This window comes from Abramis brama (genome assembly GCF_963993115.1).
Source record: "Abramis brama genome assembly, chromosome: 14".
In the NCBI taxonomy this organism is placed as follows: Eukaryota; Metazoa; Chordata; class Actinopteri; order Cypriniformes; family Leuciscidae; genus Abramis; species Abramis brama.
Genome location: NC_139976.1, coordinates 35610818 through 35638704, shown reverse-complemented (window position 1 = coordinate 35638704; position 27887 = coordinate 35610818). Strand labels below are relative to the sequence as shown.

Here is a 27887-nt window from a genome sequence, read left to right as displayed (position 1 = left end):
TGTTTATTTTCTTCTAATAGGGTTGAAAAATAAGCAGATCTAGCAGTTTTAAAGCCTCTCTGTATGCAATCGAACTCTCTTTCCATGAAATGCGAAATATATATAGTTTTGTTTTCTTCCAGTTTCTCTCCATTTTTCTGGCTGCTATCTTAAGTGCCTGAGCGTGATCGTTGTACCACGCCGTTGGACTATTTTCTTTAATATTCTTTAAGTGCAAAGGAGCAACTAAAGTGCTAAATTGTCTAAAGTGCTGAAAAAGAGAGAGTCAAGTTTCTGTCGCAATTTCAAGTTCTTCTAAGCTATCTGGGATGCTGAGATGATGAAACGGATTAGGAAGATTATTAATAAAGCAATCTTTAGTGGCAGAAGTGATAGGTCTCACATATTTGTAACACGGAGTCAGCTTTGCAGCCTTGGTTAAATTAAGTTTACACAAGACTAGATAATGATCTGAGATGTCATCGCTCTGCTGCAGAATTTCAGCGGCATCAACATTTATTCCGTGTGATAATATTAGATCTAGAGTATGATTACGACAATGAGTAGATCCTGACACGTGTTATCTAACTCCAATAGAGTTCAGAATGTCTTTAAATGTCAATCCCAATGCATCTTTTTCATTATCTACATGCATGTTGAAATCACCAACAATTAGTACTTTATCTGCAGCCAATACTAACTCTGATAGAAAGTCAGCAAATTCTTTGATAAAATCTTTATGGTGCCCTGTATACAGTAGCCAGCACAAATCTCAAACATGATTTGTCATTTACACTATATATTTTACATTCAAAAATATATTGAAAAGATCACCAACCCTTCAAAAGAAGTATATTTAAAACTAGATTTCTTAGTTTTATTTTGAAAATATTACTATAAATTCACGCAACTCCTCCCCCTTTGCCTTTCAGACGAGGTTCATGTTTATAACAGTAATCTTGTGGGGTGGACTCATTTAAAGTCATGTAATCGTTTGGTTTTAGCCAGGTTTCTGTCAAACACAGCACATCTAGATTACAGTCAGTAATCATATCATTAACAATAAGTGCTTTTGAAGTAAGGGATCGAATATTCAGCAACCCAAGCTTTATCAGTTGCTCATCTGTATTATAGCTGTTTTTTATTTGTTGAACATCCAATTCAATTTTTAACCTTAGATGGGTTGAAACGTTTTTTTTTTTTGGATTTCCAAATTCGGGGAACAGACACAGTCTCTATATGCTGATATCTAGGTGAAAGAGGCTCTATGTGATGGGATTTATCTGACCTTGGTGACGTGAGACAGCTAGCAGACGGTCGGTTTAGCCAGTCTGTCTGCTTCCTGACCTGAGCCCCAGATTGTCATGTTTTATCTCTAAGACTATGAGCCAAATTACTAGAGAGAAGAGCATCACCATCCCAGGAGGGATGAATACCATCTCTTTTCAACAGGTCAGGTCTGCCCCAAAAACTTTTCAAATTGTCTATGAATTCTATATTATTTTGCTTGACAGCCAGCCATTGAGTGATCTACTGACTATCTCATCACTCCTGCGAACAGGAAGGGGGCCAGAGCAAATTACAGTGCCTGACATCGTACTTGCGAGTTCACACACCTCTTTAATATTATTTTGGTGATCTCCAACTGGCGGAGTCGAACATCATTTGTGCCGACGTGAATGATAATCTTAGAGAATTTACGATTAGCATTAGCCAGCACTTTTAAATTTGCTTTGATGTCAGGCGCTCTGGCTCCCGGCAAACATGTGACTATGGTGGCTGGTGTCTCTATTTTCACGTTCTGTGTAATAGAATCGCCAGTTACTAGGGAACAATCAGCAGGATTCTCTGTCTGTGTTTCACTGAGTGGGGAAAACCTGTTTAATGTTGTTATCGGAACGGAAGAGTGGTGTTTTGTCCCGCGACTATAGCGTCTCACAGTCACCCAATTGCCCTGCTGCACGGGCTCTACTTCAGCTGGAACCGAACAAATGTGAATAATGAACTCAAACAAATGTGTACAAAGTTGCACAAGTTAGGCTACAAAGATACAAAATACAATACGTAACATGTTATGCGCAGCGTCTCCTCCACTCGCACGATTCACTCCAGGCCGGCTGTGCTGTATTGTTGTAACGAACTGTTGGTCCTCTCCTGTTTCGTCACTGTCGTCGCTCCTCCTTTTATGTCCCTCCATGCGCCACTAAAGACTTTGCATATCTCCGTTAAAAGATCATCAAGTAGGCCTATATAATGAGGGGTTTTGTTAACAGTATTTTAACGATTTTTAAAAATGGATAATGATGGATAATATGAAATGCTTTCTAATATTTTGACAGAAAAAAAACACAAGCAAGAACAAAATTTAGACTTACAGTTGCCCGTCTTCTCTCTCTGTGTGTGCGCGTTTGTGAGAGAGAGCTCGCGCAGAACTGAGACAATGGTACTTTTAAATCCATAAGTAATTAACATGCTAGTTTTCATACTAAATGAATATGTAACATAATTAGGTACTTTAGTTATTTTTAACACAATAACATTACACATTCATGTTGCATTTCTCAACACTGAGAATGAATAATTAAATGCTTGTTTCTCCAGACTCGCAGTTGTCAGTCATCCACAAGTCAGAGCACTTTCATAAAGCCATAGCAATTTCAAGTTTATTTAGATTATAATGTTCAGAGTGACTATGAATGACAGATCGTACTTTTAGAGTCAATCCATGCGATCACGCAGAGGATTAAGTAAACTCAATTCAATATTTCAACAAATCTCCCTCAGTCTGTTTACCGTAAGGAGTCAGAAGCACCGAGACTACTGTACTGTCCTCGCTTAAGAAATCCGTCAGACGGCGGGAGTGGAAGGGGGATCGAGCGGGATTATGTATTGCTGTCTCTTTTCAATCATAAGCCTTACGCATTTGTCAATCATCCTGGCTTGCTATTTGGGGAATGAACCAGCGCTATGATCGGTCGAACTCTTCTTCTTCTGCTGTTGCTTGATTTGAGCACAGCGCGTACACCAGGTTTTTGCGTAGTTTAGAGTGACAAATCATACCAACGTACTTTGAGGTCAAAATGCGTACAGGTTGGCAGGTCTGAGACTGTTCTATCTCAAATAATGTCTTTTTGATTTAAAGGCCTGAAATGATAAAAAAAAAAAAATATTCTTACTTTTTTGTCTTCTTCTACATTCAATGCAGGGGTTCTCTCTAGTCAAGTAGTTTTTTGCATTATAGCAATGGTCTGGAAAATTTTCTGTGAAGAGAGCAGATTAATCACGTTTGACCTTTCTGTAGTAGGCTACACATAAGGTGAATGTTACCATGACATACAAAGCAATTGTTGCTGTTACTATGGCATGAACATTTAATCACTGCTAACATTCATTATCATTCCCTTGTGTTTTACACTTTGTTCATCCGTCATTAAGGTTTGACACTTATCATTTTACCGTCACCTTATGTGTCACAGCTTTATATGTTTTCCAAGCAATGTTATTTCCACTTCGTTCTTGTTATCAATCTTACCCTTGAACACGCCATCGCGATTCAAAAACATCATTACTATAAAGATGAATTCTTCCTTATCCTCATCCTCCAGTTCATCATTATCATATCCTGCAAGCAAGACATTTCCAGTGTTTAGTAAAACATCACCAGTCATCAGTGATCTGTGTTCAAAAAGCCAACTCACCTTTAAGGTCTTTTTCGGTAATGTGTGCAAATTTTATATGCATGTTTTTTGGGTCAATCAGTAGAAATCTCTTGAGAAATGGGTAAAAAAGACTTGAAAGATGGTTGCACTGATCCAGTGCATCCAAGATTTGAGCCATGATGTGGTTCGCTGTCTCATCATTCAGGCACCTTCCTTTTCTTCTGATGAACTCACTCAAGGTCACATAGTCAGGAAGAGGTTCCATTATCAGGATGTTTTGGTCTTCCAAGATGAAACGGTCATATAACCGTATGAAATTGTCGCAAGTTGAATGCTTTTGTATTTCCAGATATGTAGTCCCCTCTTCGACAAACTGAGGCTAAAGAAAAGAGATTGACAAAACATTTGCTAATTTCAAATCTCCTAATTAAAGAGTAAGGGAAATGAAAGATGAAAACATTAGCTATGTTTCCATCACCCTGTTTTTATGCAAGTCTCGCATCAGAAAGAAACGTGATGGAAAAAAGTCCTGGTACTGCAGGTCCTTGTACTACAGGTGCGTAGAAATTGCATTTTATAAACGGCACGATGCAATTTATAAAATAAAAAAATGTTTTTGTAGACTTTTCCAGTCTTGAGTGGATCAGTGTGCAGTTAGCCACCCTTTTTGTTCATTCTTCACTATTCAAAATAAAACCATTGTAAGCACATCACACTTAAAACAGACCACATTTATACGGTTGTTAAAGGTCGTCCCTGCTCGATATGACAGTTTCACCTTACAAATTCTGTTTTGTCTTTATGTTGTCTGTTATTAAAATGCATTCAAACGCTACTTCGTTTGCTTGTGTTACTGCTCATGTTTTCTGACCTGATATTAAGGATGAAAACACATCAAAATAACATTAAGCGAGTGTCTACTTGTCGTGTGGCTGAGCAGTGTAGCGAAACTATAATCATATTATCCTTACTTGTATTAACAAACAAAAATACAAAAAGGGAAAACAGCTCTCAGACGGGAACGACTCTCACTGTTCTCTTAAAGCAGTCGCTCATAGAGTCGAACGACTCACATCACTACTGTTTCGCTGACGGTGTTTCATTTACTGTTGGTAACTAGGTTACCAATACCACGTCATCCACTCAAACAACCTGATGGAAACGCACCTAATTCACATTTTTTATTTGAAAAAGATTTGCTTCACGTTCAGATGGAAACCCAGCTAATGAAAAAAAAGGGAAAAAAATTGATGAAAAAAAAAAAAAAAAAAACTTTACATGAACTCTATAACCGATGCTTCTAGGCTTTGGTTGTGTAATTCAGTTATATCTCATACTATCTACATACCGAATTTAACAAACCAATTCTTGCTAGAGAATTTCATGAAGAATTAAGTCTTGTCAACTTACCGATGTTTCCCAAAGTCTGCACCTCTCAACAAATTTGATGCAAACCTAAAAAAATAAAGACAATTTTTTGCACATGATCATCTACAGTCTTTACATTTTTTAAACACTTTTTGATCAAAACTGTCAACACTGATGTTTATGGCAAGACTCAAAGTTCACAGAAGGAAACAAGAGACAAAACGTTTGGTTATGGGAAAACTTTCTGGCCGTCCGATCTTCTAATTCCTTCATGGACACGATCACCATGTCTCAGTTTCTTTCCCACTTTATAAAGAGACTGAAAGTATATATGTTGCAGTTTCGGTTCATCAGGAAATATTAATGTCACTGAAAATATTACATAAAATATATTAAAAACAAGCTATCTTGTGCAATTATAACAAAATTATCCCAATATAAAAACACAAATACAGTGAGTGAGCAAACATTTAGGTGAGATTTGCAATGGTAACTGAGGAATGTTTATATATGAATAAAAGTCTTAATTAAATATGTCATCTTGTAAAGTGATCTCTTCAGAAGAAATTAATGATTTAAATGGATGGACAACATTTTTTGATATTAAAAATATCTATATCTGTATCTAGGCCTATACGGCAGTTCTTCCCTGTGATATTAAAAATTAATACATTTCAAGGTATAGTATCTAAGTAGTATCGTGACAACACTAGTGTAGGGTGCACACATCTATCTATAAATTACAGGAACGTCTGTCTGTCTGTCTGTCTGTGTGTCTGTCTGTCTGTCTGTCTGTCTGTGTGTGTGTGTGTGTGTGTGTGTGTCTGTCTGTCTGTGTGTGTGTCTGTTAACCGCATATCTCTCGAACCGTTAGTCCGATGGATTTCAAACTTGACAGGTGTCTCACTACGGGCACGAGTAAGTGCAGTGCCAAGTTTGACGTTGTTTGGATGAGAAATGCTAAAGATATCGTTAAATATATCATTTTTAAAAGGTTGTGGTTTAAAAATAAACATTCTGACATAAACACTCTGTCAGCTACACTGTTTACTTCTGAATATTATAGTTTGGTTCCTTCTGAATATTATAGTTTTCTTTACCAAGAAACCAACAATTACTAAAAACACACACAAAAACTGATTTTGTTTCTTTACCAAGAAACCAACAATTACTAAAAACACACACAAAAACTGATTTTGCACGGGCACTTTGCACTGCTCCCTGAATCGACGGATGTGGATGTAATTCATTGTGGATGTAATTCATATTCATTTGTGGATGTAAACTGAATCTATAAGTCAGCTATGCTGTTTACTTCTGTAATTGATAGATAGATTCTGGTGCGCTTAACGTTATCGCTACTGTGTAATAGTAGCCTATGCTATTCACCAACTAAACATATCCTATTCAATGCGATCACAGTCTCTTTCACGGGCATCATTTGTAGTTGCCTATTCACAAGCTGTTTGCTCAAGCATAGCGTTTTCTTAAATATATCGGTAAAAAAAAGGTTGTGGTTTAAAAATAAACATTCTGACATAAACACTCTGTCAGCTACACGGTTTACTTCTGAATTATATTTTATTCACAGCCATCATTTGTAGTAACCTAGCCTGCTCCCTGAATTCAATGCGTTCACAGTCTCTTTCACGGGCACCAAACCAACAGTTACTAAAAACACACACAAAAACTGATTTTGCACAGGCATTTTGCACTAGTTTTTTTAAATTTTCAAAGGGTGCCTTGACTGAAAAAAGGTTGGGCAACACTGCTCTAAATAATGGATAATGTGTATGTGTCTTTTCTGTTGACCTAGGCTGCATTTATTTGATCAAAAATACAGTAAAAACAATAATATTGTGAAATATTATTAGAATATGTTTCCTATTTTAATATATTTTAAGATTGTAATTTATTCCTTTGATGGCATTAATATTTTTGTGGAAACCCTTTTTAGGATTCTTTAATGAATAGAAAGTTTAAAAGAGCAGCATTTATTTGAAATTGAAATCGTTTGTAACATTATAAATGTCTTTACTGTCACTCTATTTAATGTGTCCGTGTTGAATAAAATTATTAATATCTCTTTTTTTTAATCTTACCCCACGGTTTCCATGAAAATATGAAGTGTTTTCGACACTGATAATAATCATAAATGTTTCTTGAGCATCAAATCATCATATTATAGTGATTTCTGAAGGATCATGTGACACTGAAGACTGGAGTAATGATGCGGAAAATTCAGCTCTGATCACAGGATTAAATTACATTTTAAAATATATTCAAATAGAAAACGATCCTTTTAAACATTTTACTTTTTTTTTTTTTTTATCAAATAAATGCAGCCTTAATGATTCCAACTTTTAACTTTTGACTGGTAGAGTAAAGCACATTTTAAGGTTACCAGATGAAACATTTACTAAAGTGTTCAGAGATTCAGTTTAGCAAGATTCACGGCCTTGATTTGCGAGCTCAGTAATCTTACCCCGGGTCCAGGTGCTCCATCACTGCCAGGCAGACCACGGTTGCCAGGGGCACCCTTTCGAAAGAAAAAAGACAAAAGGTGAGAAACAAACAAGCAAAAAAAGCATGCTGGAATCGAACTGTCACAGTTTTGGTAAGGTTAACCTACACGGGCTCCAGGGGGTCCGACAGGTCCTGCACCACCGGGCTCACCACGAGCTCCTCTCTTTCCTTCCTCACCAGAAGGTCCAGCGAGACCTTGGGGTCCGACTGGGCCCTAAAACAGAGAATAGCAACTATTACTATTACAGGTTTCTGAAAATATTAGGAAATTATCAATGCTTCAAAGTTACTTACAGGTTCTCCCTTAGGACCGGCATCTCCCTTAGGGCCTTGGAGACCTGGATCACCCTGGAATTAGAGCATAAGACGTAAGATATCTGATCTCAGCCCACTCTTCTGTATCCAAAGCAACTTAATGTACATTTATAAGTCAGGAAAGAGGTTAAGTGCCAAGCTCAAGGGCACAGAGAGTGTTCTTTTTTAATCAGATCTATAACATCTAAAGGCTGGAATACAGCACACAACTTATTTATTTATGCTATAGCTTGTAGTTAAAGAGGAAAAGATGATCAGTTCATGTGCTGCTTGAACTGAGACGGCTACAGCGATCTGTCACAGCACATTAAAGAGTGGGAAAAACTTACTTATTGTTTGAATTTCATAATAAAACTGGCAGAATTAGAGAGCTTCATAACAAAAAGTAACAAAGCTTATTGCGATTTTTTGGATGGGAGGCACTAGAAATAATATTTTGTTCAATACAGCATAGACTAAAAGATCGACTCTTTGGATTTAAGAATCGACATTGGTTCATCAAAATGAGAATAGATTAAAATCGTGAAATCTATATTTTCAATCTAGCCTTATAATGCATGTTCTAAAATCGAACTTAAAATATCAAATATTCTTGATCTGCACTAACTGGATGAAATCACAGCCTAAAGCCGGAGCCTGTACCCATCATACACTGCTGTGTCAATTCTGACTGCCAATAATCTGCTGACTGGCTTTGATTTTCGGATAATAGCATCTACTGATCAGACTGCATATCGGAGCGAGGATCTGTGCAAAAGTGCTGTATCCAGCCGTAAGTCACGCCTCCTGTAATATCAGTCTCAAAACTAAAGATAGCATATCTGCAATCCTGAAAGCACTGAAATATTACTATACTTTTCATGCATTCTTAATAAAATGCAGTGTACATACATTGTTTCCTTTGGGGCCAGGAGCACCAGAAGGGCCTAGGGGTCCAGCTGGTCCACGGGATCCTGGGAAACCAGGAGCGCCAGCAATACCAGCAGCACCCTACAAAACATCAATGCAAATCATCGTTGTAAAGATGGCAACAGCATGAATAAAAGATAAAGACAGATTGGTGTGGGATATTATCTATTACATATAAATACTTACAGGAGATCCTTTGCCACCAGGAGCACCATCACTACCAGGAGCTCCCTGTGCAGAAAACAAGTGAAGTCATGTTCATCTTATTCTCCACACCATTAAATTAACTTATTTAAATTCATTTAAATTATACTCCAATCACACTTTGTTTTGGAGATAATTTCAGCTTTAGGTGGGCTATCCGTTTTTGCATTTTTTGTACATTCTATACAAGATCATATTTATCCATTGATATCTTAAACTTATGGAGTCCCTAAAGGGACATGGTGATGAAAAAAATATACTTCAATGCTTTTGCATATCCTTTCAAAAGTTTCTCAAAAGCATTGACTCCGTACAATCTCTCAAGTCAGATTTATTTGTATTTAGAAGACACATTGTTTTACAGAAAATTATTTTAGTAATTAATGTTGTATCTTCATGTCTTATTTAGCAGATAATATAGTTTACTTTTGAATCTACAACTTTACAACTGTAATTTAAACGTACCATTATTCTGTTGCTACAATGCAAGCAAATTTTATTTTGAAATGTAGTTCATTTAAAATCCTTCTAGCAAATACACGGTGGTGTTTTGTGATGCGAATACTCACAGCAGGACCGGCGGCACCAGCGGGTCCGGGGTTACCAGGCTCACTACGGGCTCCCTGGGGTCCCTCTGAACCACGGCCTCCAGCAGCGCCAGTTTCTCCCTATAGAAGCCAAAGAAGAAGAAGAAAACATTGAATTGTCAGTTTATTTATAGGAGGGTGACTCCCACGGGTATTTCCATTTATTCATTTAGTAGACACTTCTATCCAAAGAATATTGTTATAAAATGTATAATATTTGCTTTGCTTTAAACACCAGCGCACACAAGCAATCCTTTTAATAGTCAATTTTTATTTAAAAATGTAAACCCAACAGGTATGACATGTCAGAAAGAGAAAAAACTGTTCATGAGAAGACGAGCATATAGGACTGCCGCAGCTTAGTGGATCAATATATTTAGCTATGTATTATTCAGAATGCACAGTTGGAAAGAAAATATATTTATAGGAACATTTCAGCAGGCTCAAGATAATTAATACAGAGATCATTATTCACTGTTTTACTCAATTGGCAGCCATAAAACATAGTGATAATCTGCATTCTCATGAACGGAGATGCGCTGAATGCTCTAACCGGAAACTCCCGATATGTACTAACTAGAACGCGGAAGTAGTTGTGCAAGTAGTCCATTGACGTACTGAGGTGCTACATGTAAACGATATTATTAGTATTGTCCTGTAAAAATAATGCAGTTCATTTAAATTTCTGCATACATGTGAGTTTTAGTTTGTATTAATGTTACCTCTTGGTTTGATCTTCACTGGTCCATCTCTTGGGCTACTGATGGGGTTTCTCTCAGATAACACATCAGTGCTGGTCGAAGTTTGAGCATAATCAAGTATTGGCTCTGTCTCTGGCACATCTGTGGCTGGAGCCGGCTTCTGTGTGGGTGTTTGTGGATGCTTCTGCGATAACACAGCAGCGCTAGTCGAAGGTTGAGCACCACTGCATGCAGACTGCATGCAGCCTAAGGAAAAATTAAAACTAACATCAGAAACATCAGGCTGAAACGGACATGAGTCAGAGTGGTAATGACTAGACACTCACAAACAATAAGTGTAGGATATTGTGATTGTCACAACATTTGGTAGCCTTACTAAACACTATCTCTCTATAAATTACAGGAACGTCTGTCTGTCTGTGTGTGTGTCTGTTAACCACATATCTCTCGAACCGTTAGTCCGATGGATTTCAAACTCGACAGGTGTCTTGCCACGGGCAAGAGTAAGTGCAGTGCCAAGTTTGACGTTGTTTGGATGAGAAATGCAAAAGATATCGTTAAATATATCATTTTTAAAAGGTTGTGGTTTAAAAATAAACATTCTGACACTCAGTCAGCTACACTGTTTACTTCTGGATATTATAGTTTGGTTCCAAAACGTGATAAATCCATTTTGTTTTTTTACCAAGAAACCAACAATTACTAAAAACACACACGAAAACTGATTTTGCACGGGCACTTTGCACTGCTCCCTGAATCGACGCGCTTATTCATTTGTGGATGTAAACTGAATCTATATGTCAGCTATGCTGTTTACTTCTGAATATTATGTTTCATTCTGGTGCGCTTAATGTTATCCTATATCCTTAATGTTATAGCCTATGCTATTCACCAACTAAACATATCCTATTCAATGCGTTCACAGTCTCTTTCACGGGCATCATTTGTAGTAGCCCATTCACAAACTGTTTGCTCAAGCATAGCGTTTTCTCGGAGTTCACTGTGTGCTTTCTACCATGCACAAATAAAAATGTCACTGAACTTTTGCTGTGCAATTGTAACAATGAGCATTCAATCACACCAAACCAACAATTACTAAAAACACACACAAAAACTGATTTTGCACAGGTATTTTGCACTAGTTTTATTAAATTTAGTGACAGCATGGTGCAATAATTGGTACAGGCCCGGGGTTTTCAAAGTGGGGGCCGCAGAAAGTTGGGGAAAAAAAACGTAAAAAACGTAAAAATATTTATATTATTATTAGTATTGTTATGAAATAGCATTATAATAATTTGTCGCATAGCCTATCTGAACATTCTACTTTTAATGCTAATCTTTTAGAGATGCACTGATTGATCTGCTGGTGACCGCAATTTGCCGATTTTCACGTGATCGGCCATGACCGGCGACCAAATGCACTCGGGCGCCACATGATTAACATCGTGCAACATCAGCATCACATGTGCACACAGAACGCACATGTATGACCATGAAACCTTGTGTATTACTGCCATTTCAGACCGCAAGCGCGAGCGTCGCGTGAGCAGCAGTGAAGTGGGGGTTTCAGCGCCGAGTCTATTTATGCTGCGCTGCTCACGCTCAAATTAAGTGAAAGCACACTTTTGATGGACAAAAAAATAAACATGATTTCACACAAAAAGTGGCTAAAATGCACATAATTTGTTTGTCTAGTGTGTTTAACCAGAACTGGAGTCGGCTGTGTCGGAAAAGAAAATGAAGACTCAAAAATATTTATAGAAATTTTACCCAACTTGTTTTTATTATTCGGTTTTGGTTAAAGTATATGGTGTTTTATAAAAAAAATATATAGAGAGAGAGAAATATATATAAATATAATAAAGAAAATAAAAAATAGAAGGAAATAGGTACTAGCTATGATCCAAAGAGCTGTGTGTTTAGTTGCATTTGGACATTGACAGTTAGTGATGTAAACACTAGTACTGTCATCCTTTTTTACGATTCAAATAGCCTGACTTGAAGGAGCTAAAACACCTAAGGTTGAATTAGTGGAAAAGCTCTTGTTGATTTATACACTGGTTCTGGGAGGGGGTCCTCTCTTAGAGGGAGGCTTTCCCTCTTACCTTAGATTGGCGAAAATGGGGGAATTAGGAATACCCTGCCTTGGAAGCCTTTTTCAGTTTATTTGTTTTGTTGCTTTAATCTCAGTTCTGTTTCTGTTTTTATTTACAATGTTCATGTTCGATGTTGATGGTTTTAAGACAAGCAACCAATCTGAACCACCTCACATTTATGATGCACAGTCAAAAGCTTAAAATAATGTCATTGAATGTCAATGGATTAGGTAACCCAGTAAAGCGGGCAAGGGTGATGAATAAGATAAGGAAAGACGATATGCACATTATCTTGCTACAGGAAACACATTTAGGAGCTTTGGAGCATGAAAAACTTACTAAATTTGGTTACAACATATTTTATAGCTCATACTCACAAAGTCATAGGAGGGGAGTTGCAATACTTGTAACCAAAAAAATAAAGTTTGACATTTGCAAAGAAGTAAAGGATAAGGAGGGTCGATATATTCTAGCAAAGGGTAAAATCGAAAATAATCTTATGACATTGGTTAACATCTACGCACCACCTGAAAGTGAAACAACATTTTATAAAGACTTCTTTGATACGCTCACAGCAGAAGCGGAAGGGATCTGTGTATGTGGAGGGGACTGGAATTCAGTCTTAAATTTGAGATTAGATACTAGGGCTGCTCGATTATGGGAAAAATCATAATCACGATTATTTTGGTCAGTATTGAAATCACGATTATGTAACACGATTATTTCACATGACTTTGGGAACGTGTTGCATTTATTAAAAAGACACGGTAACACTTTATAATAATGTTAATTAGTTAACATTAGTTAATGTATTACCTAAAATGAACTAACAATGAGAAATACATTTGTTACAGTATTTATTAATCTTTTTTAATGTTAGTTAATAAAAATAGAGCTGTTCATTGTTGGTTCATGTTAGTTTACAGTGCATTAATGTTAACAAATACAACCTTTCATTTTAATAATGTATTAGTAAATGGTGAAATTAATATTAACTAAGATTAGTAAATGCTGTAGAAGTATTGTTCATTATTAGTTAATCTTAACAAAGGTAGTTAAAGTTAAGAATTATTTTTTAAGAATTGTTGAAAGGTGTCTTTGGTAACACTTTACAATAAGGTTCATTAGTTCTAAGTGTTACCAAAGACACCTTTCAACAATTCTTAAAAAAATCGAAATTTGAACATTGATTGTACTTTTAGAACTATTAAAATAAATTATATATAACAGATAATACTTCAATGAGTATTTTAATAATTCCCGCAGGTCTACCACTTATAATGCGGGAAATTCCCCCGCAAACATTGATTCACTTTAGCATGTAGATTGTATGAGTAGCCTAAATGAATCCACACAGATTATAAAATCAAATCAATCATTTTAAAACTTTCTCCAAGACGCAATTTCACAAACCGCGTGAGTGTTCAGCGGTGATGCGTCTTCTCTCTCTCTGTCTCTCAAAATGCGTTGGACAAGGCAAGCGTCGAAACTACACATTCGCGTTTAGGAGTCGGGACATGATGGAATTGTCACTTGTACAATCGGGCCAGCATTGCATCGTAACTAAAGTTTATAATTGTCACTTCTTTTTAAGTTTTATCAGTTTAAACATTCAAGCTGAGAGAGTTTATGGCATCGGGAGGGGCGGATGTGCGCGTGCGCGCGTCATTCAGAACATCTCTCTATCTCTCTATATCTCTCTATAAATTACAGAAACGTCTGTCTGTCTGTCTGTCTGTGTGTCTGTCTGTCTGTCTGTCTGTCTGTCTGTGTGTGTGTCTGTCTGTCTGTGTGTGTGTCTGTTAACCACATATCTCTTGAACCGTTAGTCCGATGGATTTCAAACTCGACAGGTGTCTCGCTACGGGCACGAGTAAGTGCAGTGCCAAGTTTGACGTTGTTTGGATGAGAAATGCTAAAGATATCGTTAAATATATCATTTTTAAAAGGTTGTGGTTTAAAAATAAACATTCTGACAATCAGTCAGCTACACTGTTTACTTCTGGATATTATAGTTCGGTGATAAATGTGATAAATCCATTTTGATTAATTTGAGTAAAAATGTGTTTTCTTTACCAAGAAACCAACAATTATTAAAAACACACACGAAAACTGATTTTGCACGGGCACTTTGCACTGCTCCCTGAATCGACACTCTTATTCATTTGTGGATGTAAACTGAATCTATATGTCAGCTATGCTGTTTACTTCTGAATATTATGTTTCATTCTGGTGCGCTTAATGTTATCGCTACTGTGTAATACTAGAGAGTTGTATCATTCAAAGAAGCCCCAAGAAGGCTGTGGTTTAAAAATAAACATTCTGACAATCAGTCAGCTACACTGTTTACTTCTGGATATTATAGTTTGGTTCCAAAATGTGATAAATCCATTTTGATTAATTTGAGTAAAAATGTGTTTTCTTTACCAAGAAACCAACAATTACTAAAAACACACACGAAAACTGATTTTGCACGGGCACTTTGCACTGCTCCCTGAATCGACGCGCTTATTCATTTGTGCATGTAAACTGAATCTATATGTCAGCTATGCTGTTTACTTCTGAATATTATGTTTCATTCTGGTGCGCTTAATGTTATCCTATATCCTTAATGTTATAGCCTATGCTATTCACCAACTAAACATATCCTATTCAATGCGTTCACAGTCTCTTTCACGGGCATCATTTGTAGTAGCCCATTTTGCTGTGCAATTGTAACAATGAGCATTCAATCACACCAAACCAACAATTACTAAAAACACACACAAAAACTGATTTTGCACGGGTATTTTGCACCTCTATAAATTACAGGAACGTCTGTCTGTCTGTCTGTCTGTCTGTGTGTCTGTCTGTGTGTCTGTCTGTCTGTCTGTGTGTGTGTCTGTTAACCGCATATCTCTCGAACCGTTAGTCCGATGGATTTCAAACTCGACAGGTGTCTCGCTACGGGCACGAGTAAGTGCAGTGCCAAGTTTGACGTTGTTTGGATGAGAAATGCTAAAGATATCGTTAAATATATCATTTTTAAAAGGTTGTGGTTTAAAAATAAACAATCTGACATAATGGGTTGTGGTTTAACACTCTCTGGATGTTTAAAAATAAACAATAAACACACACTCTCTGGATGTTAACTGAATCTACACACACTCTCTGGATGTTAACTGAATCTGTAAGTCACACTGTTTACTTCTTAATAATGTTATGTTTCATTCTGGTGCGCTTAATGTTATCGCTACTGTGTAATACTAGCCTATGCTATTCACCAACTAAACATATCCTATTCAATGCGTTCACAGTCTCTTTCACGGGCATCATTTGTAGTAGCCCATTCACAAACTGTTTGCTCAAGCATAGCGTTTTCTCAGAGTTCACTGTGTGCTTTCTACCATGCACAAATAAAAATGTCACTGAACTTTTGCTGTGCAAGTGTAACGATGAGCATTCAATCACACCAAACCAACAATTACTAAAAACACACACAAAAACTGATTTTGCACAGGTATTTTGCACTAGTAAGACAAAATAAGAGCGTTCTTTCAGAACATGGCAAAATAATCGTTTTTACTCGATTATACTATTTTGGTGATCGTTGGGAGCAAAAATCGAAATCGAAATCGAAATTCAATTAATTGCACAGCCCTATTAGATACCACAAGTAAAAACAGAAGTAAAAGAAATCTTACAAAATTACTTAATATTATGTTGGAGGAAACGGGCATGGTGGATGTCTGGAGGAAGCTCCACCCAACTATGAGGGACTATACACATTATTATATATTATATTATATTATATTATATTATATTATATTATATTATATTATATTATATTATATTATATTATATTATATTATATTTTATAATGAGACAGGAAGATTTCTACCGGGTAACAATGTAAGATCAGAGTCACTGATGTTTCAGACCACAGTGCAATCTATTTAACTCTTAACTTGGAGAATAACCCCAAAAATACTGTATGGCGATTAAATGTGGGCCTTCTTAACAACCAATCAGTAGTTGGATCTGTCAAACAGGACATCAAAACATTTATAGAAGAGAATGACAATGGGGAGGTGGATCCATCAATATTATGGGACTCGTTAAAAGCTGTCTTATGAGGAAAACTAATAGCAAAGGCAACAAACATTAAGAAAACTAGGATCGAAGCATATAAAAGATTAATTAAAGATTTAAAGGATAAAGAGGAAAAATTAATTTTGAAAAAGATCAGGACACTCAAAAAGAAATTCAAAAATTGAAAATGCAACATGAAAATTATTTAGATGATGAAGTAGAGAAAAAAGCTAGATATACAAAACAAGCATATTATGAACTAGGCCCAAAATCTACAAAGTTGCACGCTAGAAAATTACGCAAACAACAATTTTGAAAATTAAAGACCCTACCTCGCATAAGCTTCAAACTGAGCCAAAAGAAATAGAAAACACCTTCTATCAGTACTACAGCGAATTATATTCACTAGAGGGCGCTCCTAACAAAGAGTCGATCAGAGCATTTCTAGACAAATTAGACCTTCCTTGTATAGGAGAAATACAAAATAAAAGAATATTAGCAGAAATTACATCAAAAGAACTGGATAAAGCAATAAGTAGACTAAAGGCAAATAAAGCCCCAGGTAGTGGGGCTCTCTCTTTCCCCTGCCTCTTTGTCGGATTGTTCGTTGACTTCACTTAAATGAAAAACGGTGTTGCTATCTCGCTCTACCTTATTCCTGTCCTGTCGGGGAATCCATCTAGCACAGTGGTTCTCAACCTCTCCTGCAGGGACCCCCTGACAGGCCATGTTTCTGTTTTAACCCTGAAATGGCACACCTGACTCAATTAATGAGTAGTTATTAGAGTAGGAAGAGTAGGACTTAGTCAATTAATCAATTAGTCAACTACTCATTAAGCCTTTAATTATTTGAATCAGGTGTGCCATTTCAGGGTTAAAACAGAAACATGGCCTGTCAGGAGGTCCCTGCAGGAGAGGTTGAGAACCACTGATCTAGCAGCAAGTATTTACAACTCATGCACTAACCAGCTCTCTGTGTCCAGTGATACGCTTGACTGTGCTGCTGCTGTTCCCCGCTGAGTGTCTTCTATGCATCCATCCCTGTGACCTGAGGCTAGCCACCTGCTGTGTTCTCGCATCGCCGCTGCCCGCTGACTAAATTTAACGGAACTTCTATCGCCCCACAATCCATCGCGCTCTTTAAGATCACTAAATTCGAGGCTTCTGGTCATTCCTAGGATATCTAAGTCCACTAAAGGAGGGAGGGTGTTTTCACATTTAGCTCCTAAACTGTGGAATGGCCTTCCTGATATTGTTCGAGGCTCAGACTCGCTGTCCCAGTTTAAAACTAGATTAAAGACGCATTTCTTTAGCCAAGCATTCACATAATACTTACCTTTTATAGCACAGTTGAATCAGATTGAATGCATTATTGTTATGAACAGCAGCTACGCTAATTTTTTTTCCCATCTGCTTTTCTGTTGTTATCTCGGGACGCTAGTCCCGAGGTAAATACAGATTGTCAGCTCAAGTTTGTATCCAGCCTCCCATGGAAACTACAGATGCCCCAACACCTGTGAAGAGACGACTCGACGCTGGCGATATGTTTATGCCCTAAATTAATGCATGTTTAACTAACTGTATTTTTCTATGTACATTTCTGAAATGCACTTTCTGTAAAGCTGCTTTGAAACAATATGTATTGTGAAAAGCGCTATACAAATAAATTTGAATTGAATTGAACTAAATACTGTTTGCAAAAGAATAATTTCTGTTTACGATCACTGGCCGTATTTTTGGCTGTTTCTGTTGTCTATTTTCTACAAGGAAGATTTCTGTTGAACTGCTCTGCTGGAGGCTACCTTATTTACTTTCTATTAAAAGACTGTTTCACTGTCACTCGCCATTGGGTCTTTTCTCACCTCATAACAAATTGTGCCAATTATAGGCCAATATCAATTTTAAATGTGGACTTTAAGCTATATACATCCATTATTTCTAAACGATTTGGAAACCTTTATTTCTGATATAATTGATGAGGATCAGACTGGCTTTATAATTGGTAGGCAAACGCAAGATAATATCAGAAGAAGTCTTCAAGTGATTCACAATATTTCCAGCAATAAGCTTAAAGCGGCCTTGATCAGCCTTGATGCAGAAAAGGCCTTTGATCGAGTAAACTGGGATTTCTTATATCTAACGTTGGAGAAATTTGGCCTTACTAAAGACTCTATTCAGTGTATTAGAGCAATTTATGATAAGCCAACCGCAAGAATAAAAGTGAATGGATCTTTGACAGACCGGTTTGAACTCGGTAGAGGCTGTAGGCAGGGCTGCGGATTAAGTCCCACCCTTTTTGCTTTATTCATCGAGCCATTGGCTCAAGTGATTCGGGAGAAAGATGATTTAAAGGGGATTATGATCAACAAAGATCGGATTATTTGCGGACGATATATTGTTATTTCTAGAAGATATTAACATATCACTTCCAATACTGATGGATCTTTTGGGAAAGTATAATGTATATGCTGGATACAAGTTGAATATTTCCAAAACCCAAATACTACTGTTTAATCATTCACCCTCAAATGAAACTGCAAGCACATACGATATAAAATGGAGCACCAACAAAATTAAATACCTTGGAGTATTACTGTCTAAAGATCCTTCACTACTATATAATTTTAACTACAATCCAATAAACGAAAGTATTAGAACAGACATCCAGAGATGGTCTACTTATCCACTCGACTTAAGTGATAGAATAAATGTGATAAAAATGAACATCCTCCCTAGGCTACTTTATTTATTTCAATCCCTCCCGGTAAATATACCGTCAAAACAATTCACAGAGTGGGATAAGCTGTTATCGAAGTTTATATGGGATGGGAAGAAGCCCAGAGTTAGGTATTCAACACAGCTGCAGAAAGATAAGGGGGGCATGGCCCTTCCTAATTTAAAAATGTATTTCTATGCAGCTCAATTGCGTTACTTGTGTTGCTGGTGTGACCCTAGATATTTTGCCAGATGGAAAGAGATTGAGACATGCATCCCTGGATATAATGTTCAGACACTCATGGGAGAGGACCATATTCCAACCGATTTAATAGAATTACTTGGCCCAATTGCACAATTCACAATGGAAATTTGGTATAGTGTAGCATGACAATTAAAATTGAACAAAGAAAGAAAAATATTAAGATGGGTAGCTCATGACAAAGACTTCAAGCCAGGAACGCATGACTCAAAATTCAAATATTGGATCAATAGAGGGGTTACAGCCTTTTGTAATTTAATTAATAATGGGGAAATAAGAAGTTTTCAATATCTGAAAGTTTTAGTCTAGATAATCTAGACTTCTTCTGATACCTGCAACTAAGAGAATAATATAATAAAGAAATTAAGGACAGAAATGAACCTAATGCGGTTTTAGAGACTTTGTGTGGTGCATATCAACAGAAAATGTGCAAAATCGTTTCAAAGCTGTACACTAGCTTAATGTCCTGTCAGAAAAACACAACTCTGTATGTCAAAGTAAAGTGGAAAAAAGAAGCAGTTGCCACGATATCAAATGAAGAATGGTATAAAATCTGTGAGATGTCACAGACATCACCAAAATGGAGAGAATTCAATTGGAAAATTTTCATTCGATTCTTTATCACGCCATCTATTAAAGGTAAACTACGGTGGCCGAGAAGGGTCACAACACATACAAACGCCACAACATGCTACCGCGACAAAGCACGTACGCGACAAATGATGTCAGAAAAGCGTCAGTACATTATAATCGGTTATGGTCTATTACTGAACCGATACCGAATCGTCCTCGTCTGCATCGCGATGCATCGTAGAAACGATAAATTTTGACACCCCTAATATTTTAGTATATCTACTCAAGGGACAATACTATTATAGTATTAAAATAATAGACAATAAAATAAATGGAGTTTTTCCATCTAAAGTATTTAAGGAGTTTTACCTCGAGACTGATGCTTCTTACAGAGAAACCACCATAAGAATCCAGTGGTCAGAACCGGAAGAGCCAGAGGGATGATCAGAGAAGAGACTGAAAACACAGGAGAAATAATCAGAGAATATGATCACTTTGAGCTAATTATATTAGAGTTATAGCCCTTTGTTGGTTACAAATGTCTCTACTCAAACCAATACTTTCTCCATTTCTTTGTCCTTGATTCCAAACCGTTTTCTCTTTTGTGAAATGATGTATGTATGGGACTAGTATTTCTTTTCTTTTTCTTTTTTTTAAGGGGACCTATTATGCCCCTTTTCACAAGATGTAAAATAAGTCTCTGATGTCCCCAGTGTGTTTGTGAAGTTTTAGCTGAAAACAACCAACAGAGAACAGACCATTTTTTACAGCATGTTTAAATGGTCACTTTTTGAGGCTCAGAAAAACTTGCTGTTTTAGTGTGTGCCCTTTATGCAAATGAGCTGCTGCTGCACAACACAGGGGGCGGAGCCTCACGAGCTTGCGCTCAGAGCCAGGACAATCTCATCTCACGGAATGATGATAATATCAAAACAGAAACTCTCAGTAACGGTGTTCATTTCGACCCGGAGTCGGACAATAATGCCCACAGAGCCAAAGAATATATGCTGTATGGAGATGGAACAGGTATAGTTTGGTTTAATTACGGTTATAACCTATGTGTCATTGCTTGTAGGCTATCCTCTATAAAAGGAACACAACAACTTTTTGGGACTTTATCGTATTCACCGTATCCCCCAGAGTTAGATAAGTCCATACATACCCTTCTCATCTCCGTGCGTGCCGTAACTCTGTCTGACGCACCCACCGCTAGCCTAGCTTAGCACAAAGACTGGAGGTAAATGGCTCCAGCTAGCATACTACTCTCAATAAGTGACAAAATAACGCCAACATTTTCATATTTACATGATGTGATTTGTATAGTCACAGCGTGTACAAATAACAAGGTCACATGAGACACAGCCGCCATCTTGGGTACGTATGGACTGATCTAACTCTGGGGGATATGGTGAATAAGGTCCCAAAAACTCGCCGTGTTTCTTTAAGCCTGCTGACGACCCCATCCGAATAATGGATAATAATATACTGATGAGTTTAATAAAGTTTATTGCAGAGGTGGAAAGTAACGAATGACATTTACTCGCGTTACTGTAATTGAGTAGTTTTTTTGTGTATTCCTACTTTTTTAAGTAGTTTTTAAAATCTGTAATTTTACTTTTACTTAAGTATGTTTTGTTTAAAGTATTGTAATTCGCTACATTTTAAATCATATCCCAGTAGCAGTTTTAACATTAAGTGACATGGCATCTGACGCACAGAAGCCAATGGCATATGTCACTATGCGTGTTGGCACATCCGGTGGCACATCCGGTCTTCATTGGCATGTGCCAGTGGATAGTGGCATGTGTCACTGACATTATTGGCATGTACCAGTGGTGGATAGTGGCATGTGTCACTGACATCGCGACACACTGACACTGACATGACACCTGACTGACACCGAGTCACGGAACATGTCACCGTGTTGCGACACCTCCAGTAGAGACTGACAGATTAATCGAACACCTATAGCATGCTGACGTAATTGTGACACAAAATCCTAAATAAATAGCCTAATTTTGTGATATTTAAAATATCAATTAAACGAATTAAAGTGCATTAATATTTTTTCAAACGTGTTATTTGTGTCACGTCTGTTTTTGATTGGTATGTGTCACTGAACGTTTTGTAATACCAGTGCTACTTTATGTTGTTTATCTCGCAAAGTCACAAACTGCCCATTCTAGGAAAGACACGAAATAAATCTATCATGGGTCACAACGAATACCGTATTAACAGTCGTGTCCGTTACTGTAAACCTTTATTTTTCTGTGATGCTGCACAGACGCACGCCAGTAGGTGTCAGTATAAGTGAGTGTAACACTGGCCAGTGCAAGATTCTCATCTGTGGCTTTTGATTGGACATATGAAGTAGCAATTAATGTGTATGAATCTTAATTGATTTTAGGCTATTTAGAGCTGGTTTGGTTGCTGAGAGACGGAGATGGTAATTACGTGTTGTTTGATTTGTGATCATGCTGTGCCTATTCCATTCATTCGAGTATCATATTGTACAAGGCTTAAAGGCACACTATGCAAGATGTGTACCTTAATATAACAGCTTCAAAATTGTTTCGATGACGGCGCTGGCAAAACCAGCAATGCAAGTTTGAGAGGTGGCGCCCCCAACAAATCTCACGAGAATCACAACTTGCTTTATGGCACGACGTCACATACATCAACAACATATGAAGCAGCCTCTGTGGAAGACACTAGCACGCATTTCAGACGTGAATCATGGCATAGTCGACGAAGAAAGCGCGGTCGAAAGAGTGCAGAGACGGCTCTGCGTGAGTGGTATTTACGACAGTAACGTTAAATAGACTATGGAGACTCTAGGGGTCGCTGTTTGAGAAAAACGGAAACGACATAGTGTGCCTTTAAATCATTTAAATATGCATACAATAATATACAATATCATTTCGTAGAACATGTCTATGATGTAGCCTTGTTGCCAATTTGAGTTGATATTACTCTTGCCAAGCTCGGATTTCTGAAAGATGCAAAATTCTGAAAGACGGATTTGCGCTCGTTTCATTTTTACTCTCACTCATTATTGCATAGAGATTTTAGATAAGGTAGGCTATTTAGCTTCGGGAACACCCCCTAATCTACTCCAAAAGTAGTTGGAGCATTTTTAATCACTCGCGTCCCTCCTCCATCTGCCATTTTATGCTACCGCGACAAAGCACGTACGCGACAAATGATGTCAGAAAAGCGTCAGTACATTATAATCGGTTATGGTCTATTACTGAACCGATACCGAATCGTCCTCGTCTGCATCGCGATGCATCGTAGAAACGATAAATTTTGACACCCCTAATATTTTAGTATATCTACTCAAGGGACAATACTATTATAGTATTAAAATAATAGACAATAAAATAAATTGAGTTTTTCCATCTAAAGTATTTAAGGAGTTTTACCTCGACACTGATGCTTCTTACAGAAAAACCACCATAAGAATCCAGCGGTGATCAGAACCTGAAGAGCCAGAGGGATGATCAGAGAAGAGCCTGAAAACACAGGAGAAATAATCAGAGAATATGATCACTTTGAGCTAATTATATTAGAGTTATAGCCCTTTGTTGGTTACAAATGTCTCTACTCAAACCAATACTTTCTCCATTTCTTTGTCCTTGATTCCAAACCGTTTTCTCTTTCGTGAAATGATGTATGTATGGGACTAGTATTTCTTTTTTTTCTCTTTTTTTTAAGGGGACCTATTATGCCCCTTTTCACAAGATGTAAAATAAGTCTCTGATGTCCCCAGTGTGTTTGTGAAGTTTTAGCTGAAAACAACCAACAGAGAACAGACCATTTTTTACAGCATGTTTAAATTGTCACTTTTTGAGGCTCAGAAAAACTTGCTGTTTTAGTGTGTGCCCTTTATGCAAATGAGCTGCTGCTGCACAACACAGGGGGCGGAGCCTCACGAGCTTGCGCTCAGAGCCAGGACAATCTCATCTCACGGAATGATGATAATATCAAAACAGAAACTCTCAGTAACGGTGTTCATTTCGACCCGGAGTCGGACAATAATGCCCACAGAGCCAAAGAATATATGCTGTATGGAGATGGAACAGGTATAGTTTGGTTTAATTACGGTTATAACCTATGTGTCATTGCTTGTAGGCTATCCTCTATAAAAGGAACACACCGACTTTTTGGGACTTTATCTTATTCACCGTATCCCCCAGAGTTAGATAAGTCCATACATACCCTTCTCATCTCCGTGCGTGCCGTAACTCTGTCTGACGCACCCACCGCTAGCCTAGCTTAGCACAAAGACTGGAGGTAAATGGCTCCAGCTAGCATACTACTCTCAATAAGTGACAAAATAACGCCAACATTTTCCTATTTACATGATGTGATTTGTATAGTCACAGCGTGTACAAATAACAAGGTCACACGAGACACAGCCGCCATCTTGGGTACGTATGGACTGATCTTACTCTGGGGGATACGGTGAATAAGGTCCCAAAAACTCGGCGTGTTTCTTTAAGCCTGCTGACGACCCCATCCGAATGATGGCCAAAAATATACTGATGAGTTTAATAAAGTTTATTGCAGAGGTGGAAAGTAACGAATTACATTTACTCGCGTTACTGTAATTGAGTAGTTTTTTTGTGTATTTCTACTTTTTTAAGTAGTTTTTAAAATCTGTAATTTTACTTTTACTTAAGTATGTTTTGTTTAAAGTATTGTAATTCGCTACATTTTAAATCTTATCCCAGTAGCAGTTTTAAAATTAAGTGACATGGCATCTGACGCACAGAAGCCAATGGCACATGTCACTATGCGTGTTGGCACATCCGGTGGCACATCCGGTCTTCATTGGCATGTGCCAGTGGATAGTGGCATGTGTCACTGACATTATTGGCATGTACCAGTGGTGGATAGTGGCATGTGTCACTGACATTATTGGCATGTACCAGTGGTGGATAGTGGCATGTGTCACTGACATCGCGACACACTGACACTGACATGACACCTGACTGACACCGAGTCACGGAACATGTCACCGTGTTGCGACACCTCCAGTAGAGACTGACAGATTAATCGAACACCTATAGCATGCTGACGTAATTGTGACACAAAATCCTAAATAAATAGCCTAATTTTGTGATATTTAAAATATCAATTAAACGAATTAAAGTGCATTAATATTTTTTCAAACGTGTTATTTGTGTCACGTCTGTATTTGATTGGTATGTGTCACAGAATGTTTTGTAATACCAGTGCTACTTTATGTTGTTTATCTCGCAAAGTCACAAACTGCCCATTCTAGGAAAGACACGAAATAAATCTATAATGGGTCACAACGAATACCGTATTAACAACAGTCGTGTCCGTTACTGTAAACCTTTATTTTTCTGTGATGCTGCACAGACGCACGCCAGTAGGTGTCAGTATAAGTGAGTGTAACACTGGCCAGTGCAAGATTCTCATCTGTGGCTTTTGATTGGACATATGAAGTAGCAATTAATGTGTATGAATCTTAATTGATTTTAGGCTATTTAGAGCTGGTTTGGTTGCTGAGAGACGGAGATGGTAATTACGTGTTGTTTGATTTGTGATCATGCTGTGCCTATTCCATTCATTCGAGTATCATATTGTACAAGGCTTAAAGGCACACTATGCAAGATGTGTACCTTAATATAACAGCTTCAAAATTGTTTCGATGACGGCGCTGGCAAAACCAGCAATGCAAGTTTGAGAGGTGGCGCCCCAACAAATCTCACGAGAATCACAACTTGCTTTACGGCACGACGTCACATACATCAACAACATATGAAGCAGCCTCTGTGGAAGACACTAGCACGCATTTCAGACGTGAATCATGGCATAGTCGACGAAGAAAGCGCGGTCGAAAGAGTGCAGAGACGGCTCTGCGTGAGTGGTATTTACGACAGTAACGTTAAATAGACTATGGAGACTCTAGGGGTCGCTGTTTGAGAAAAACGGAAACTACATAGTGTGCCTTTAAATCATTTAAATATGCATACAATAATATACAATATCATTTCGTAGAACATGTCTATGATGTAGCCTTGTTGCCAATTTGAGTTGATATTACTCTTGCCAAGCTCGGATTTCTGAAAGATGCAAAATTCTGAAAGACGGATTTGCGCTCGTTTCATTTTTACTCTCACTCATTATTGCATAGAGATTTTAGATAAGGTAGGCTATTTAGCTTCGGGAACACCCCCTAATCTACTCCAGTAAAAAAAATTCTGGAGGATGACCCACCCACATTTTTTTGCTTCCGACGCCCATGATTTGTAGTAGGCTATGTGTAAACTTTTAGTAATGTATTTAAGTAATTAAGTAATTCATTGTTAAGTAATGTTGTTGTAATCAAGATTGTTAATGGGACCTGTTAATGTAGTATGTACAGTATAAATTGCAAACGTACTGTATGCTTGTGTTGGACATGTGTATACAGGTTACCCAAGACAATTTAGAGGAGGTATAATACTGTGTATTTAAAGGTGCATTAAGTCATGTTTATTTGAACAATATGTAACTTTATTTGAAGGTGTCATTGTTACAGTGCAATTATATATTTAAGTAAAGGAATTACACGCTGGAAACTACCAGAGAAGAACATTAAATAACGACCGCCTAGTCGAAATCTTCCTTTTACTGTCTATGGTCAAAATTCGGCACAACACATGATTCGGGCCATTGTTGTCCCACATATTTTTGGCTACCTGGGACTGTTATTTCTGCATATATGTGAGTTTTGATTTGTATTAATGTTAACTTACCTGTCAAGTTCTCCGCAGGCGCGTCTGGGCTGCAGCTGGCGTTTCTCGCAGATAACACAGATGCGTAGGCCTAAAAGTTTTATATCTCGATAATCCGTTTGTAAACTATATTTCACTTACGTTAGTGTAATTGTCTGTAAACTGTGTGTTTAGTTTGCACTACACGCTCCCCGCCTGTGACATCATGAACAGAACTGGCATGTGACGTCACAGAACCGGTCAAGGTCGAAGCTGCTGCTAAAGCCTAGTTCACACTACAGGATTTTAAGCCCGATTTGCAAATAACGGATGTGAATTATAGAAATGTGAGAGTGTGCTATGTTTATGCTAGGTTGAAGAGGTGTGTTTTTAATATAGATTTAAACTTAGGGATGGCAGGGTATTTATGGAATGGACCACCGAAAGGAAAATAGGGGAGGGTCATGTCTTTTTATTCTTTGTTGAGGGAGAGTCATCCATCCTTTTCTAGTCTAGGGGGAGGGTCACCCAACTTTATTCATGAAAACAATTTTTTTTTAAAGTGTCTTGTTTGGTGCATAGTTTTCCATGTAGCTCCTCCAGTCTCGACCGCTGTGTGAGAATCGCGACACACCCCTTCCAAACTCCCAGAGTTATCCTTCCCATCCAGATCCAATGCAACCACATGTTTAACATTATTAATACTTAGACCTACACCACAAAACTAGTTAAAGGATGAATTATTTAAAATTGGGCATTTCCAGCGTTATGGACGTGACATTTGCAGTAAAAACTTTAAATATAAATTATCAGAAAATGCATTTAATAGGCTACCAATATAGGCTATTGAAACGTCTGTTTATTTATCCATACTCCCTTAATAAAATAGTCCAGACTATATATCAAAATATCAGTCTACACATGCGTTTTATATTTAATATGAGGGAAATATACATGCCGTGACACAAACAAAATGAAGTTCACATTAAAAATTACGAGTAACCTTTTTTTTTAATCATGTCAATTTGAATGGTTTAGTATGAATTGTATATGGTTTCAGCCTGGTTCAAGACCCACACTTTTTTATTTATTTATTCAATATTATAATATTATGAGTTTGTAAATTAAATTTACTATAAATTAAATTTAAATTAAGTTTACTAAAAGGATATGTGACACTGAAGACTGGAG

General features: G+C 37.4%; 1 protein-coding gene across 1 annotated transcript; it reads right to left on the bottom strand.

Annotated features, from left to right (window-relative positions):
- Positions 1-1182: 1182 nt before the first annotated feature.
- On the bottom strand, positions 1183-27111 carry LOC311096725 (uncharacterized protein). Its single transcript, XM_084136052.1, has 14 exons — positions 26739-27111; positions 23391-23480; positions 20335-20421; positions 10270-10494; positions 9530-9628; positions 8943-8987; positions 8739-8837; positions 7827-7880; positions 7639-7746; positions 7492-7545; positions 5049-5093; positions 3678-4017; positions 3512-3601; positions 1183-3239 (listed from the first exon to the last, which is right to left on the bottom strand). Coding segments are annotated over exons 7-12 (375 nt in total). The 5' UTR covers positions 8741-8837; positions 8943-8987; positions 9530-9628; positions 10270-10494; positions 20335-20421; positions 23391-23480; positions 26739-27111; the 3' UTR covers positions 1183-3239; positions 3512-3601; positions 3678-3905.
- Between the last annotated feature and the right edge of the window lie 776 nt (positions 27112-27887).